This window comes from Hyla sarda, chromosome 3 (genome assembly GCF_029499605.1).
Source record: "Hyla sarda isolate aHylSar1 chromosome 3, aHylSar1.hap1, whole genome shotgun sequence".
Lineage (NCBI taxonomy): Eukaryota > Metazoa > Chordata > Amphibia > Anura > Hylidae > Hyla > Hyla sarda.
This window is the reverse complement of record NC_079191.1, coordinates 430,069,437-430,087,899: the sequence shown is the minus strand read 5'-3', so window position 1 is coordinate 430,087,899 and position 18,463 is coordinate 430,069,437. Positions and strand designations below refer to the sequence as shown.

The following is an 18,463-nucleotide window of genomic DNA, read 5'->3' as shown; positions in this document are numbered from 1 at the left end:
GGAGGCAGCGCGCGCACTCATTGCTTGGCTGATCCTCTGGATGGGTAAGTCTGATCTGAGGTCTTATATTAGCCGGGTCTCGGCTGTAATATCGCACACGGCAGGCCGGTGATGCTCCCCTACTCCTCCTACCTGGGTAGCACATGCACAGCTAAACAGGGAGGAGGAGACCCCGGAGCTGCCTGCAGTGCTATTGGCAGATCATCTATGCGCGCTCCAAACAGGAGCGCTGCATAGATGATCTGAGGGCGGAAGCAAGCGCCCAGCAAGGCATCAGTGACGTCGTGCCTGCTGGGAAGCGCTGCTTTCTGCCCTGCTTTATAGAGCAGATTTAGAAGCACTAAATCTGCTCTATTAAAGCGATTTAAAAATGTTTTAAAGCCAGGTAGGGGGTTAGGGCTGGATTACTACTAGGTAGGGACATATTAGATTATATAGTACTTGGTGGGAGCTACACTTTAAGGGGCACAGACTGGGAGCGGCCCTGGCATTGTGCAGGGAAGGGTTCATGTTAACCTTGCGCTGCTGCTGAATACTCTTAGGCGTTCCTCAGCAGTTTAGTTAAAAAGAAAGAAAACTTTTTATCAATGGATAGATATTTGGATAAATATTTCAAAATGCTTCTATCACCGCGGTCTCCGTCTTCGGACCTCACTGCTGTCACTACTGCTGTTATCTCCTCTGCCAGGTCTGCTTATAGGCATGTCAACCCTCTGCCTTCCGTCCAGAACATCCCTGCGGGCCATTTTGTGGCTGAGCCGGCCCCTGCCTGGGTTCCTCCCCTATCCCAGACGGTCCTGCCGATCTGGGCCGGGAAGCATGGTGCTGCCTGATCTCCCACATGGGGCACGGTGCATAGAGTATGGGCCGCCAACGTCCAGCGCCTGGAGGTTGTACCCTGGGTCCCCCACCTCCCCTGCTCCCTCGCTATGGCAGTTTGGCATGATGCTGGCTGAAGACTTTGAGGATGGCATATCGGACTGAGTCTGTGAACTCTCCGGTTCTGGCAAAATTCTGGTTTTCTCCGCAAGCCCCACATGATTTTATTGTCCTTTGCAGGATTACCGTTAGGGGCCATCTCCTCGCTTGTGGGAGTGTGGTCCCCACGGTGCGCTACCATCCCCCCCTCTACTGTCCGCCCCAGGTCCCGCTGCCACGCTGGTGGTGGTCCGATCATGGCAACCAATGACTCCTCACACCTACAGGATCCTGAGACACTGGAATCCATTCCTGAAGTCTCCTTCCTCCGCTCTCGTCAGTCTTCTGTGACGTTTAGTTCTCTTGCTGAATTGACGAGTCTCTGGATGCGGCCTGAAAGTATCCGGAACACCGTTTCCGGAAGAGTACAGGACTACGGACCCTATATCTGTTTCTTCCTACTGGGTCTTCAGGATGGTTCTCTGGCTGGTTCTAGGGTTTCCTGTGACTTGGCTTCATCCTACCTTCCAGGATGGTGCGGTCCTTGGGCTTCCAAGACGACCCTTCTTGTTCCTCTATGCGGCCATTGGGTCTTGGGTTTCTGTGCAGGACGGTTTCTTCCCTGGCGTCCTGCCCCTTCCATGGTTTGTGAGGACTTCCAGTTGCTCACTCTGTCCTGGTTGCCTCTCGGCCCAGGCGGCCTTGCCCGTGAGCTTGCGGCGGTTGTGGTTCAGTCTCTTGGGTTGTTTTTCCCTCCCTGGGGGGCTGCTTTAGTACATCCCATCAGTATCTGTGTCCCCGTATACGTAGAAAGGAGCAACATTGGGCATTTTTGGTCACTTTATAAAGACGAAAAAAAATTATTAAAAAGCAATCGAACAGTCCAATTAAAACAAAAAATAGTACCAATAAAAAATACAGATCACTGGGCAAAAAAATGAGCCCTCATGTAGCCCCGTATACCGAAAAACAAGTGTTACAGGGGTCCAAAAAGGACAATTTTAAGCAGTGAGTTTTTTTTTTTTAAAGTAGTAAAATAAAAACTATATAATCGTATGGACCTACAGAATACGAATCAGGTGTCCTTTTTACTATAAAGTTTATTTTTATTTTGCCACACAATTAAATTTTTGCTGTATTTGCCATTAAATTTTGCAGTAAAATGATGTCATTACAAAGTACAATTGGTACCGCAAAAAACAAGCCTCCTATGGGTCTGCGGGTGTAGAATTGAAAGCATTACAGCTCTTAAAAGATGGAGAAATAAACGAAAGTGCAAAAAAAAAAAAAAAAACTGTGTCCTTAAGGGGTTAATAACCAGGCTTACATTTTCTTTTGCAGTGGATGACGGTCACAGTAATGTGAGGAGGAGGAGGAGACCGGGGAAGGCGCTGCGCACGACCATGACCTGATTGTACGATATTAATGCAATGTGACTTGTAACAGCCAATCAGCTTGCAGCAGCCATTTTTTTTAAAATATATTTTGGTGTAGAATAAAAGGGGATCCTGATTGTTTGATATGGGTCACGGCAGATTTTTGCTTTATATATTCTAGTTTTTTTTATTTTTAATAAGACTTGAGAGTTAGATCTAGTACCCGGGTGCCTTTATCCTTAAATAAATGTCTTAAAATATTTTTACTGTTGGGGCGCATTCACACCTACCGTATCCACTGCCGCAGATTCCATGCTGGGGTCAAATATTTTATTCTGCATTGATTTACCAGTATGTGTGAATGTTTCCTTTAAAGCAATGGTCTCCAAACTGTGGTCCTCCAGATGTTGCAAAACTACAACTCCCGGCATCCCTGGACAGCCAACATGCTGGGAGTTGTAGTTTTGCATCATCTGGAGGCCCATAGTAGGTTTGTCTAAGAATAAAAATGTTTTTTCTTTTTTTTTCTCTCCCCAGAAACAGCGCCACTCTTGTCAATGGGTTGTGCCTGCTATTCATGTAAATGCTGCAATACCAGACACAGCCATAAACAGGAGTGGTGCTATTTTTATTTTTTTTTCTAATCCCAGACAACCCCTTTAGAGGAGCCAAACCTCCTTTTTCCATTGATTGTAGGTATACAGGACAGAGCTGTAGTGTTGTTACTATGTCCAAGGAACCACCTCATTGCCTTCCACCAAAATGCCTTGAGCTCTGCCCACAAAATGATGAGGGAGTAGATGCCAAATGACACCTCCTGCACAAAGCGACAAATATTATCCACGTATGGCGCTACAAGCCTACTCACCTGAGTGAGCGGAGGTGTCTCGAAAGTATTTTTAAATAACAGATATATGAATATTGAGCTCCCTCTAGTGGTGGGTGTTGGTAGCTAGAGATGAGCGAACTTACAGTAAATTCGATTCGTCACAAACTTCTCGGCTCGGCAATTGATGACTTATCTTGCGTAAATTAGTTCAGCTTTCAGGTGCTCCGGTGGGCTGGAAAAGGTGGATACAGTCCTAGGAAAGAGTCTCCTAGGAATGTATCCACCTTTTCCAGCCCACCGGAGCACCTGAAAGCTGAACTAATTTATGAAGGAAAAGTCATCAACTGCCGAGCCGAGAAGTTCGTGACGAATCGAATTTACTGTAAGTTCGCTCATCTCTACTGGTAGCCAAAGGTAAAGTGCAGGTAAGCAGCAGCCATTATAGCTTACACAATGGAATTTCCATTGTTTTCAAAAGGATCCGGCTTAATTTCCACGGCAGATGTTCCCGCCGTGGAAACGCCGTTTCCGGTGTTTATTCTGTTGAAATCCGTTCATTAAGCCATTGCCATCCCAGCCTGCGCCTGATATTTGCGAAGTGTCCACCTATGTTTTCAGGAGCGTACATTCTGCAGATTTTCCACCGTGTGAACATTAGGCTGGAAACAGATGCAGCAGTGTTAGAAAAATTTAAATAAAATAAAACTTAAGTTATATTCTCACCAGATTTTGGCCCAAAAACGCTCCGGCCAGATATTAGGGGGGAGTCATTATTACCAGTAATCTATCGTAGTTGAGGATCTACCTCCTGACCATCTCCTGCTCCCCTGTGCTTTACACTGCAGCTCTGCTTGTTCTGATTGGCTGCTGAGTGAAAGCACAAGCTCAGCAGGAAGACTGGGAGAGGAATTTAACTATAGGAAGAATAGAATAATTATATTCTAAATAAAAATGTTATATATAATGTATAGACTAAGGAGGGATCGTCAGTAATAAGCCTTAGGGTTGGTGCAGATTTCTCCATGCAGCAGTAAGTGGCATGCTACGGATAAGGGGAATACGTGTAGCATGCGCTTAAGACTTGTGTGTTCTTCATTCAGGGACTTCTGATACAGTGATCTATGCAAAACTGGAACCCGTTCTAACATATATGTATTTATAGACTATGGGATGTTTTTCAGGTGTTTATCAATAAAGAGATGACAACATGAATTATCGGCTCATTTCTATTATTCCATGGGGACGACAAAAACCAAAGGGGGATATTGATGTCGGATATTTACTTGTCATTGCTGTCAGACAAGCTGTTCGCTTATTATTAGGCTGTTTATTTATTTATATCACAAAGAAACAGCCGCACATCCACCATTTGTAATTTTATCTATTTGCTTCTCAGCATAATTAAGAAACTAACAGGTTGTTATTATACATTCTGATCAAAAAGTACAAACCCACTCGCCACGTCAAGGCCGCCTAGTCAGAGAGGGTCCCTAACCTAACACTGGTGTAGCGCCGGGCGGCGACCACTGCATCCGAGACACCAAGCCCAACGGGGGGAGCGACCCAGTGGCCAGGCAGCCCCACTACTGCCCGACCAAGCCCCTGGCTCTGGGCCACTCCACCCCGCAGACAAAGCATCACAGAAACAATGGCCGCCACAGAGAACCGCACCAGTATGAAACCTACCATGTGCCAGAGGGCTGGAGAATGGGCGGAGGAAACCCTTATGCAGTCTCCTGCTGATTATAAATGCCCGGGCAGAATGGGTGGAGCGGAGCGCTGTATAATAACAACCTGCTAGTTTTTGAAATTATGCCGAGAAGCAATCAGATCATTATACAAATGGCGGATGTGCGGCTGTGATTCTCTCTGTGTTGCACATTTGGAGTCTCTCCCTTCTCCCATGGCCAGCGCTCCGCTCCACCCATTCAGCCCGGGCGTTTATAATCAGCAGGAGACTGCATAAGGGTTTCCTCCGCCCATTCTCCAGCCCTCTGGCACATGGTAGGTGTTCCTACTGGTGCGGTTCTCTGCGGCGGCCATTGTTTCTGTGATGCTTTGTCTGTGGGGTGGAGTGGCCCAGAGCCAGGGGCTTGGTCGGGCAGTAGTGGGGCTGCCTGGCCACTGGGTCGCTCCCCCCATTGGGCTTGGTGTCTCGGATGCAGTGGTCGCCGCCCGGCGCTACGCCAATGTTCAGTTAGGGACCCACTCCAATGAGGTGGCCTTGACGTGGCGGGTGGGCTTTGTACTTTTTGATCAAAATGTATAGTAACAACCTGTTAGTGTTTGTATTTTGATCTTCTTGCTTCTCAGCATAAATTCAAATGGTGGATGTGCGGCTGTGTTTCTCTATTTTTGTTATTTTAATCCATAGGATAGTGGATACATTTCAGATTGCAGGGGGTCGGACTGCTGGGACCCCCCCCCCCCTGATCTCCTGTAAGGGGGAGTGTTCGATCACTGCATGAAGCGGTGGATGACACGCCCCCTCAATACATGTCTATGGGAGAGACAGAGCGCTGCATTTGTCAGTCTCCAGCTCCCCCATAGATTTGTATTGAGGGGGCGTGTCAGATTCTGGATTGTGTGGTGGTCAACACGCCGCCGCCGCCGCACCCCCCCCCCCCCCCCCCTCCCACGGACTGCTGGGGCCCCTTACAGAAGATTGCAGGGGGTCCCAGTGGTTGGGGAGAAGTTTCTCCTTTAAGATATAATTTATTATCTTTAATATATATATATTTATATTTTATTATTAATAAAGTACATAATAATAAAAAGGTCTTACGTTCACACTGCAGAATCTCCACTTGGCGAATTCCACAATTATGTCTGGCGGCTGCCGCTGAAAATACTTCAGCGGTAGGACCGCACAGCACTGCGCCGTCACCATTGATGGCTGTACAGCGTTCGCGGAATTCCGCACAAAGAATGAACATGTTCATTCTCTGTGCGGAACAATTTCAGCGGCGGACGACCCATTCACACTCATGGTAATGTTCACTGCGCGGAATTCCGTAGTGTGAAAGTTCCCTTAGAGCCAGTGCACCAAGTGTTTTGGCAACTACCCCAACTGTGTATTTCACATACATTTTTGTTTTCTACATTTGGTGCAGAAATGCTGCAAGTTTTCCAATGCAGAAAATCCATAGCATATTCACTAGAAATGAGCGAACTTACAGTAAATTCGATTCATCACGAACTTCTCAGCTCGGCAGTTGATGACTTATCCTGCATAAATTAGTTCAGCTTTCCTTTGCTCCGGTGGGCTGGAAAAGGTGGATACAGTCCTAGGAAAGAGTCTCCTAGGACTGTATCCACCTTTTCCTGCCCACGGGAGCACCGGAAAGCTGAACTAATTTATGCAGGAAAAGTCATCAACTGCCGAGCCGAGAAGTTCGTGACGAATCGAATTTACTCTAAGTTCGCTCATCTCTAATATTCACCCTCAGTATCATTCCACATTCTTCTGTACAAACCATCCGGAAGCCATATTGATTTTCATCTCATCCAGTTTGTTTTTACACATCACAACAGGACATTTTTATTAAAATCTTTTTTTTTTTCTTTTTCACTTTATGACATCTAAGCTACAAGTAAAATAAATATATAACAATGTTTTAGTAAAATACCTAGAAGTCTACACATCGCAAAATGTACGATTTATGTTAGTGAAGAAAAAAAAATAAAAATAATCCATAGAAAATATAAAGTCCGTATTCTGAATGTGCTACAGATGTGCGGTGATGAGGAAACGGCGGCCAGAACTCATCATATACCGGTGAATGAGCATTACAGAGTCGGCCTCCGGGGGGCGCCATTGTGTCCCAGAGGCCTGTAGTCCTCTCTAGATCAGGAGATACAGATGCTGTGTAAATCCTTACAAATACTTGAGTCTAAATGTTGAAATCCTTCATTTATTTTGGAGGAACGAGAACCATCATTTCACGGATTTGGGTTTACGCCAAAGTTCTCTGTCTTGGTTTGATCCTTGGGTAAAGCTGTGAATGACACAAAAAGGAACAAAAAGGTTACGGTGTTATAGTATACATCAATGTTTCCCAACCAGGGTGCCTCCAGCTGTTGCAAAACGACAACTCCCAGCATGCCCGGACAGCCTTTGGCTGTCCGGGCATGCTGGGAGTTGTAGTTTTGCAACAGCTGGAGGCACCCTGGTTGGGAAAAATGGTTATATATAGAGATGAGCGAACTTACAGTAAATTCGATTCGTCACGAACTTCTCGGCTCGGCAGTTGATGACTTTTCCTGCATAAATTAGTTCAGCTTTCTGGTGCTCCGGTGGGCTGGAAAAGGTGGATACAGTCCTAGGAGACTCTTTCCTAGGACTGTATCCACCTTTTCCATCCCACCGGAGCACCGGAAAGCTGAACTAATTTACGCAGGAAAAGTATCGACTGCCGAGCCGAGAAGTTCGTGACGAATCGAATTTACTGTAAGTTCGCTCATCTCTAGTTATACATGAGCTGCAGGACCGTAATTGTCCACTAGGATGTCAGTGACTTCACGTATTGGACAGAATCTTCATTTTTTTTTTTCCTATGGCGGTAAAAATCCAATGGGAAATGCTACTTACCCCAAGTAGATTACGCGGGACGTATCCTTCCTTGTCCTGTAAGCGGGCCCACCACCAATCCGTCTCATTGTCGTCCTCCCTGTGCAGTACGGTCATGCAGTCGCCTTCCTTCAGTGTCATCTCGTCATCGTTTTCTGCCTCGTAGTCCCATAAAGCGTAGATGACGCCGCGGTTCATGATGCCCATCTTCTCCTGGACACCTGTAGACAAATGGCGCACAATGTTAGTGCTGCAGGACCAAAAGGTACACAAAGATATCCATAGTCTAGTATTACGGCATATACACCACCTGCAAGAGTAAGTAAATGCGCCTGCACGTTGTAGGGCCAGGAAATGTACTGAATACTTCACCAGTCGTAAAAAGGAGCACGGGGAACAGGTTACCTGGACTTATGGATCTCAGGATATCTACTATAATACTGCCCCTATATACAAGAATATAACTACTATAATACTGCTCCTATATACAAGAATATAACTACTATAATACTGCTCCTATATACAAGAATATAACTACTATAATACTGCTCCTATATATAAGAATATAACTACTATAATACTGCTCCTATATACAAGAATATAACTACTATAATACTGCCCCTATATACAAGAATATAACTACTATAATACTGCCTCCTATATACAAGAATATATAACTACTATAATACTGCTCCTATATACAAGAATATAACTACTATAATACTGCTCCTATATACAAGAATATAACTACTATAATACTGCTTCCTATATACAAGAATATAACTACTATAATACTGCCCCTATATACAAGAATATAACTACTATAATACTGCTCCTATATATAAGAATATAACTACTATAATACTGCTCCTATATACAAGAATATAACTACTATAATACTGCCCCTATATACAAGAATATAACTACTATAATACTGCCTCCTATATACAAGAATATATAACTACTATAATACTGCTCCTATATACAAGAATATAACTACTATAATACTGCTCCTATATACAAGAATATAACTACTATAATACTGCTCCTATATACAAGAATATAACTACTATATTCTTGTATATAGGAGGCAGTATTATAACTACTATAATACTGCTCCTATATACAAGAATATAACTACTATAATACTGCCTCCTATATACAAGAATATAACTACTATAATACTGCTCCTATATACAAGAATATAACTACTATAATACTGCTCCTATATACAAGAATATAACTACTATAATACTGCTCCTATATACAAGAATATAACTACTATAATACTGCCCCTATATACAAGAATATAACTACTATAATACTGCCTCCTATATATACAAGAATATAACTACTATAATACTGCCTCCTATATATACAAGAATATAACTACTATAATACTGCTCCTATATACAAGAATATATAACTACTATAATACTGCCTCCTATATACAAGAATATATAACTACTATAATACTGCCTCCTATATACAAGAATATATAACTACTATAATACTGCCTCCTATATACAAGAATATAACTACTATAATACTGCTCCTATATACAAGAATATAACTACTATAATACTGCTCCTATATACAAGAATATAACTACTATAATACTGCTCCTATATACAAGAATATAACTACTATAATACTGCTCCTATATACAAGAATATAACTACTATAATACTGCTCCTATATACAAGAATATAACTACTATAATACTGCCCCTATATACAAGAATATAACTACTATAATACTGCTCCTATATACAAGAATATAACTACTATAATACTGCCTCCTATATACAAGAATATAACTACTATAATACTGCCTCCTATATACAAGAATATAACTACTATAATACTGCTCCTATATACAAGAATATAACTACTATAATACTACTCCTATATACAAGAATATAACTACTATAATACTGCCCCTATATACAAGAATATAACTACTATAATACTGCTCCGATATACAAGAATATAACTACTATAATACTGCTCCTATATACAAGAATATAACTACTATAATACTGCTCCTATATACAAGAATATAACTACTATAATACTGCTCCTATGTACAAGAATATAACTACTATAATACTGCTCCTATATACAAGAATATAACTACTATAATACTGCTCCAGGCGCTCCCCTAGCCCACTAACGTTCGTGACATTAACCCCTTCACTTCCTGAGGCCTTGTGGGACTTTATAAACCACGTACACACAGTACAGGCCCTGATTTCTCTATTATCGGGGTGCGTCCTGTAGTCAGGTGTCTGTACAGTTATTACTATGCAGTTTTCTCTCCTTACATAACTTTATTACTTATGAGTGGTTTGTCCTGCTGTAAACCTCTTCCAGCCTTAAACCTATTTTGGGATTAAAGGAGGGATCAGGAGGCCGGGACCGGGCGCGCTCTGTCCGTGTACATACAGTTCCTACCACAACCTACAGGTGAGGAGTAATGTGACCACGATGAGACTACATCTCCCATCATGCCCTGCAACCTGTGGCTATTGCAGCTGTTGCAAAACTATAATTCCAATCATTTTATGACTCTAGTTCAGTGTTTCCCAACCAGTGTTCCTCCAGCTGTTGCAAAACTACAACTCCCAGCATGCCCGGACAGCCAACGGCTGTCCGGGCATGCTGGGAGTTGCAGTTTTGCAACAGCTGGAGTCACCCTGGTTGCAAAACAATGCTTTAGTGTATGTAACTACAGGTAGTGAAGACCCGCACTGGAGAAACACAGTTATACTCCCATTCTCTTCAGACACAGTGGTCTCCAACCTATGGCTCTTTGAGTATTGCAAAACTACAACTCCCATCATACCCAGACATCCAAAGGCAGATGAGGGCGGAGAGTTCACTCGAGTATAAGCCGAGGGGGGCGTTTTCAGCACGAAAAATCGTGCTGAAAAACTCGGCTTATACTCGAGTATATACGGTAAATGCTCACTGCATCCCTTATATTCCATGAGGGGTGTAGTTTCCAAAATGGGGTCACATATGGGTATTTATTGTTTTGCGTTCATGTCAGAACCGCTGTAAAATCAGCCACCCCTGTGCAAATCACCTCAAATGTACATGGCGCACTCTCCCTTCTGGGCCTTGTTGTGCGCCCCCAGAGCACTTTGCGCCCACATATGGGGTATCTCCGTAGTCGGGAGAAATTGCATTACAAATTTTGGGGGGCTTTTTTCCCTTTTACCTCTTGTGAAAATGAAAAGTATAGGGCAACACCAGCAGGTTAGTGTAAAAATTTTTATTTTTATACACTAACATGCTGGTGTAGACCCCAACTTCACCTTTTCGTAAGGGGTGAAAGGAGAAAAAGCCCCCCAAAATTTGTAGTGTAATTTCTCCCGAGTACGGAGATACCCCATATGTGGCCCTAAACTGTTGCCCTGAAATACGACAGGGCTCCGAAGTGAGAGCGCCATGCGCATTTGAGGACTAAATTAGGGATTTGCATAGGGGTGGACATAGGGGTATTCTACGCCAGTGATTCCCAAACAGGGTGCCTCCAGCTGTTGCAAAACTCCCAGCATGCCTGGACAGTCAATGGCTGTCCGGCAATACTGGGAGTTGTTGTTTTGCAACAGCTGGAGGCTCCGTTTTGGAAACACTGCCGTACCAGACGTTTTTCATTTTTATTGGGGAGGGGAGGGGGGGCAGTGTACGGGTTTGTGTATATGTAGTGTTTTTTACTTTTTATTTTAGGTTAGTGTAGTGTAGTGTTTATAGGGTACAGTCACACGGGCGGGGGTTCACAGCAAGTTTGCCGCTGGGAGTTTGAGCTGCAGCGCACAATTAGCGCCATCTCAAACTTGCAGCACTCACTGTACATTCACATTGGGGGGAGGGGGTGCAAACATCCAGCTGTTGCAAAACTACAACTCCGAGCATGCCCTTTGGCTGTCCTTGCATGCTGGGAGTTGTAGTTTTGCAACAGCAGAAGGCACACTGGTTGCAAAACACTGAGTTAGATAACAAACTGGTGTTTCGCAACCAGTGTGCCTTCAGCTGTTGCAAAAACTACAAATCTCAGCATGCAGCGACAGCAGAAGGGCATGCTGGGACTTGTAGTTATACAACAGCTAGAGGCATACTGCTACAACTCCCAGCATGCCCTTTGGCTGTCCGTGCATGCTGGAGGTTGTAGTTATGCAACAGCTGAAGGCACACTGGTTGCAAAACACTTGAAAGTTTATTACTTAACTTAGTGTTTCCAAACCAGTGTGCCTCCAGCTGTTGCAAAACTACAACTCCCAGCATGCATGGTCTGTCAGTGCATGCTGGGAGTTATAGTTTTGCAACAGCTGGAGGCACACGGGTTGGGAAATACTGAGTTAGGAAATGGACACTGTTTCCCAACTAGTGTGCCTCCAGTTGTTGCAAAACTACAACTCCCAGCATGCCCAGGCATGATGGAAGTTGTAGTTCGGCAATATCTGAAGGATCAGATGTTGCCAAACTACAACTTCCAGCATGCCTGGGCAGTCTGGTATGCTGGGAGTTGTAGTTTTGCAACATCTGGAGGTCCACGGTTTGGAGACCACTGTATAATGGTCACCAATCTGTGCTCTTCCAGATGTTGCAAAACTACAACTCCCAGCATGCACAGAAAGCCAAAGGCTGAGCTGTGTTCTTCAGCTGTTTTCTTTACCTACTGGTGTCACCACATTCCAGCAGTCTCCTCCTTAGGCCTCGTTCACACAGCGTAATTTCAGAGCTGAATCAGTCAGGAAAATTCAACTTGGAATTCCAGTTGCAGCGAGCCCCCATTGTTTTCGACAGGATTCTGCTGCACCGTGCACGCGGCCAAATATCCACAGGGGAAATTCTGACCTCCGCAAAAAGAATTGACAAGTCACTTCTTTCTGCAGAATCTGCTCGGAAATGCATTGGCATCTACAGAGACGGCGCATTCCCGAGCGGTCCTAACGCCGCCATGTTCCGCAAGGACATTCTGCCATATGAACATAGCCTTATCACAGGAAGCCTCAGATTAGTTTTAGGCCTAGTGGTCAAAATGGAAACTGCAAGATTTTAGGATAATTTTAAAATATAAGTAGCAAGAATGTAAAATGAGAAAAAAGATGTAACAACAAAACCTGTTTTAAATAGTAGGCCATTTTTGGATGACACATTCTCTTGTGATTACTGTCATTTAGAATAACCTTTGACCTATCATAGAAACCCACCTGGTGCCACTTATCTTGGGGGAAACAACAGGACCAGACCTGACAGGCTGCGGCAGTATCCCCAGACTGTCATCTCAAGTCTATGGGCGTCTAAGTCCCATCATCATCTGCGGCCATCACAGGCACAAAGGGTTAATAGGAGCTTTTCTGGTGACTAATCTAATCGGCAGGGAAATTACTATTTTCTCAGCCTGGGGGGGGGGGGGGGGCGGTGAGCGCTATAATCTGTCACATTCCAGGCGTTCATCGGAATCAACCTAGTAGCGCCCCCCCCCAACCGGCGTCACGTTCACTTTTATATAGGGCTGCAGAACATAGAGTTCGGTGCGTACATTGTGCTCCAGACGCTGCCAGACTACACTGTTCCTCCAGATCAGTGGCCTCAAAACTGTGGCCCTCCAGATGTTGCAAAACTTCATCTCCCAGCATGCCCGGACAGCCAACGGCTGTCCGGGCATGCTGGGAGTTGAAGTTTTGCAAAAGGGAAGCCTTGATTTACCTTTCTTGATCAGTGTGGATCCTCTGGAGGAGGCAGACAGGTTTTTGGCAGGACAAGGTTCAAAAAAAAAAAAAATATTTGATTCCCCACAACAGGAGTCCATTTTAAGCACAGGCTTCTCCTTTACATAAATATTTCTTCTTTTTGGCCAATTGTTAGTATCAAATAGAGCACTGACTGGGTGCCTGGTACTTACCATACAGGAATTGGGAGCACTGGCTGTACCCCTCCTCCATCTCTTCACACTTGTCCGCCGCCGTCTGTCGGTCGCTGTAGGTCATGGCAAACACGGCCGCTCCAGATTCCACCAGGAACTTACACACCTGAACGTTGTTACACGAGGCGGCGCAGTGCAGTGGGGTCCTGACAACACAGAGGAGAAGAATTTAAGAAAACCTGACTCCCTTTTGTCACCTTAAAGGGGTACTCCGCTCCTAGACATCTGATCGCGGGGGTCCCGCCGCGATCTCCCTGCTGCACCCGGTGTTTGTTTAGAGCGTCGGAAGCAGCGCTGGAGGCTCGTGATGTCACGGCCACGCCCCCTTAATGCAAGTCTATGGGAGGGGGCGTGACGGCCGTCACGCCCCCTCCCATAGACTTGCATTGAGATGGCTTGGCCGTGACGTCATGAGTGGGGTGTGGCCGTGACGTCACAAGCCTCCACCCCACATGGCCAGTCATCCATCATGGAGCGAAGTCCGCTCCGTGCATCGGATGACTGGGGTGCCGCAGCCGAGATCACGGGGGTCCCCAGCGATCAGACATCTTATCCCCTTTGGGTGTATTCACATGTACAGTATCCTGCGCATATTTCATCAAATCTGCGCAGAATACAGTACTTGTGAATAGACCATTTAAGGGTACGTTCAGAGGAGTGGATTTTCGCAACAGATCCACCACTGAAGGACCTCTATATCCTGCCTTTACATGTGCCTGCTCGGAGCAGCAATACGCAGATAAGAGCAGACACACTGGGATGTGCGGGTCGCTGCGCAAATGCGCAGTATACTCACATCGCAGCAGCTCTTGGCCTAGCTCGTTCAGCAGGGGGAGCGGCCGCGATGTGTGCGAGTACACCGTGCATGCGTGGCGACTCACACATCGTTTCAGTGTGTCAGCACGTAGCAGCGTATTGCCGCTCCGAGCAGGCAGATGTAAAGGCAGCATACAGAGGTCCTTCAGCGGTGGATCCGCAGCGAAATACGCTGCGAGAATCCGCTCGTCTGAACGTACCCAAAGAGTATTCTGGTTTTAGAAAACAGAGTTCTAGAATGTAGTAATATACTTTCTTTAATTCCTCTGAACTCTTCCTCTTTCTATATCTCTGCTTGCTGTCGTTTAACAGGAACCTGATATCAATATGTTTTGGTCATGTGATGGACAGATAGTAACACAGCTCTGATAACTAGTCCTGTAACCAGTCCTGCACCGGTGGTGTCCATCACATGACCAGAACAGATTTTTAACCCCTGAAGGTTCTTGAGTATAACATAACACTGACATACCAGCCATCGCTGTCTGCCGCGTTTACATTCACTCCAAACTGTACGAGGAACTTGACGATCTCGGTGTGACCGGCACACACGGCGTTGTGGAGGGCAGTGATCCCCTCGTCATTGGGCTGACTGGGGTCTTCTACCTGCGGAGGAGAGAGAGAGAGAGAAAACACAAGATTATCGCTCTGGATTCCATGTCACTGCCAAGAGCCTGAGAACTGCGAGCAGGATTTACAGTCAAATTCACCAACACAATAAACCCTTATCCATCATATCCAACGAGCGGGACGGGCCGAGGTTATTAACACAGGGATGAGGAGAGGGGACAAGGACGTTATTCACAGTGTTATACAGGGGGGGGGGGGACTTCTGACTGTAAACACTACAGGAATGATATAACCAGGATCAGCGGACATTACAAGCCCCCTGCAGGGATGAAGACTAAATACATAACCCTCTGTTCACACCACATCTGATCTGTCCCGATACGAATCCGCACAATCTGCAGGTATAATGTTATAGAGCAGGAGGAGCTGAGCAGATGATATATATACAATACAGTACAATCTCCAGGTATCATGTTATAGAGCAGGAGGAGCTGAGCAGATATATACAATACAGTACAATCTCCAGGTATAGGTTATAGAGCAGGAGGAGCTGAGCAGATGATATATACAATACAGTACAATCTGCGGGTATCATGTTATAGAGCAGAAGGAGCTGAGCAGATGATATATACAATACAGTACAATCTGCAGGTATAATGTTATAGAGCAGGAGGAGCTGAGCAGATGATATATACAATACAGTACAATCTGCAGGTATCATGTTATAGAGCAGGAGGAGCTGAGCAGATGATATATATATACAATACAGTACAATCTGCAGGTATCATGTTATAGAGCAGGAGGAGCTGAGCAGATGATATATACAATACAGTATAATCTGCAGGTATCATGTTATAGAGCAGGATGAGCTGAGCAGATGATATATACAATACAGTACAATCTGCAGGTATCATGTTATAGAGCAGAAGGAGCTGAGCAGATGATATATATACAATACAGTACAATCTGCAGGTATCATGTTATAGAGCAGGAGGAGCTGAGCAGATGATATATACAATACAGTACAATCTGCAGGCATCATGTTATAGAGCAGGAGGAGCTGAGCAGATGATATATACAATACAGTACAATCTGCAGGTATCATGTTATAGAGCAGAAGGAGCTGAGCAGATGATATATATACAATACAGTACAATCTGCAGGTATCATGTTATAGAGCAGGAGGAGCTGAGCAGATGATATATATATACAATACAGTACAATCTGCAGGTATCAGGTTATAGAGCAGGAGGAGCTGAGCAGATGATATATATACAATACAGTACAATCTGCAGGTATCAGGTTATAGAGCAGGAGGAGCTGAGCAGATGATATATATACAATACAGTACAATCTGCAGGTATCAGGTTATAGAGCAGGAGGAGCTGAGCAGATGATATATACAATACAGTATAATCTGCAGGTATCATGTTATAGAGAAGGAGGAGCTGAGCAGATGATATATACAATACAGTACAATCTGCAGGTATCATGTTATAGAGTAGGAGGAGCTGAGCAGATGATATATACAATACAGTACAATCTGCAGGTATCATGTTATAGAGCAGGAGGAGCTGAGCAGATGATATATAGAATAGTGGGGAAAGTTTCCGGATGCCTAGTAATGTATTCATGTCAATCTCTGCTCATTCTGGGCTAAGTAGTCATGTGGGCTGTCCTCCTCAGTATGACAGCTCTTGCTTTAGTTAGCTGTCAATCTCTGATTAGGACCTCCCACATGACTACTTAGCCCAGGAATAAGTGACAAGTTATCCTGAAACATTTTCCACAACTCTATGTATCAATCTGTTCAGCTCCTCCTGCTCTATAACCTATACCTGCAGATTGTTCTGTATTGTATATATAATCTGCTCAGCTCCTCCTGCTCTATAACCTGATACCTGCAGATTGTACAGTATTGTATATATCATCTGCTCAGCTCCTCCTGCTCTATAACATGATACCTGGAGATTGTACTGTATTGTATATATCATCTGCTCAGCTCCTCCTGCTCTATAACATGATACCTGCAGATGGGCATTATCGGTATCGGTATCATCGCGGTGCGGCGGTGGGGGGGAGCGGTGGCGGTGATAGGACTCAGGACCCCCGGACAGGCAGGGGGAGAGAAGCGGGTGGCGGCGGCAGCCTATGGCACAGCAAAAGCCATGGCAGTGCATTGATTTAAAGCGCCATCTTTAAATCAATGATCTGCAGCGGTGTTGCGGGGGGGATTAATAGCCGATAACTTACACAGATATTCCGGTATAAGTTATCGGCTATCAGCCCTAACCTCCACCGATTATCGGTATCGGCCCTAAAAAAACGATATCGGTCGATCCCTACTGCAGATTGTACTGTATTGTATATATCATCTGCTCAGCTCCTCCTGCTCTATAACATGATACCTGCAGATTGTGCTGTATTGTATATATCATCTGCTCAGCTCCTCCTGCTCTATAATATGATACCTGCAGATTGTGCTGTATTGTATATATCATCTGCTCAGCTCCTCCTGCTCTATAACATGATACCTGCAGATTGTACTGTATTGTATATATATCATCTGCTCAGCTCCTCCTGCTCTATAACATGATACCTGCATATTGTACTGTATAGTATATATAATCTGCTCAGCTCCTTCTGCTCTAGAACATGATACCTGCAGATTGTACTGTATTGTATGTATCATCTGCTCAGCTCCTCCTGCTCTATAACCTTTTACCTGCAGATTGTACTGTATTGTATATATCATCTGCTCAGCTCCTCCTGCTCTATAACCTTTTACCTGCAGATTGTACTGTATTGTATATATCATCTGCTCAGCTCCTCCTGCTCTATAACATGTTACCTGCAGATTGTATTGTATTCTACATATCATCTGCTCAGCTCCTCCTGCTCTATAACATGATACCTGCAGATTGTACTGTATTGTATATATCATCTGCTCAGCTCCTCCTGCTCTATAACATGATACCTGCAGATTGTACTGTATTGTATATATCATCTGCTCAGCTCCTCCTGCTCTATAACATGTTACCTGCAGATTGTATTGTATTCTACATATCATCTGCTCAGCTCCTCCTGCTCTATAACATGATACCTGGTGCCTGCAGATGGGCCGTTGGCCGTTTCTGTATCCAGATAACGTTTTGAATGGATGCATCGATTTTAACAGCACTTTAGGGAATTCATTCATAGTCTAAGGCTGGGTTCACACCAAGTTTTTGCAATACAGTTCCCGTGTCAGGTTTTTGATAAAAAAAAAAAAAAAAAAAAAAAAAAGCCTGATTCCTCAAAACCGGACTTAACTGTATCAAAACGTGTGTGCAAATTTTATTCCGTATACGGTATGAAAAATGATGTCCGGTTGGATCAGTTTTATAAGAAAAAAACGTATACGTTTTTAACTTTTCACTCCATTATGAATAAAGTTACACTTGTTTG

At 44.4% G+C, this 18,463-nt stretch overlaps 2 protein-coding genes across 5 annotated transcripts in view; one reads left to right on the top strand and one right to left on the bottom strand.

Moving 5' to 3' along the window:
- CAPN2 (calpain 2) overlaps nucleotides 1-3,294 on the top strand; it is a 91,820-nt gene extending 88,526 nt beyond the window's left edge. Inside the window, exon 21 of the mRNA XM_056568472.1 lies at nucleotides 2,260-3,294. Coding sequence (XP_056424447.1) covers nucleotides 2,260-2,283 — 24 coding nt within the window. The 3' untranslated portion in view covers nucleotides 2,284-3,294. The remainder of the gene's footprint in view (nucleotides 1-2,259) is intronic.
- A 3,311-nt stretch (nucleotides 3,295-6,605) lies between these two features.
- The window catches only part of TP53BP2 (tumor protein p53 binding protein 2), an 81,192-nt gene continuing 69,334 nt past the window's right edge, over nucleotides 6,606-18,463 (bottom strand). For all 4 annotated transcript variants that reach the window (XM_056568467.1, XM_056568466.1, XM_056568470.1 and 1 more), the window contains 4 exons: nucleotides 14,919-15,052; nucleotides 13,610-13,776; nucleotides 7,715-7,914; nucleotides 6,606-7,121 (listed from right to left, as the gene is read on the bottom strand). In XM_056568467.1, coding sequence (XP_056424442.1) covers nucleotides 7,080-7,121; nucleotides 7,715-7,914; nucleotides 13,610-13,776; nucleotides 14,919-15,052 — 543 coding nt within the window. In that variant the 3' untranslated portion in view covers nucleotides 6,606-7,079. The remainder of the gene's footprint in view (nucleotides 7,122-7,714; nucleotides 7,915-13,609; nucleotides 13,777-14,918; nucleotides 15,053-18,463) is intronic.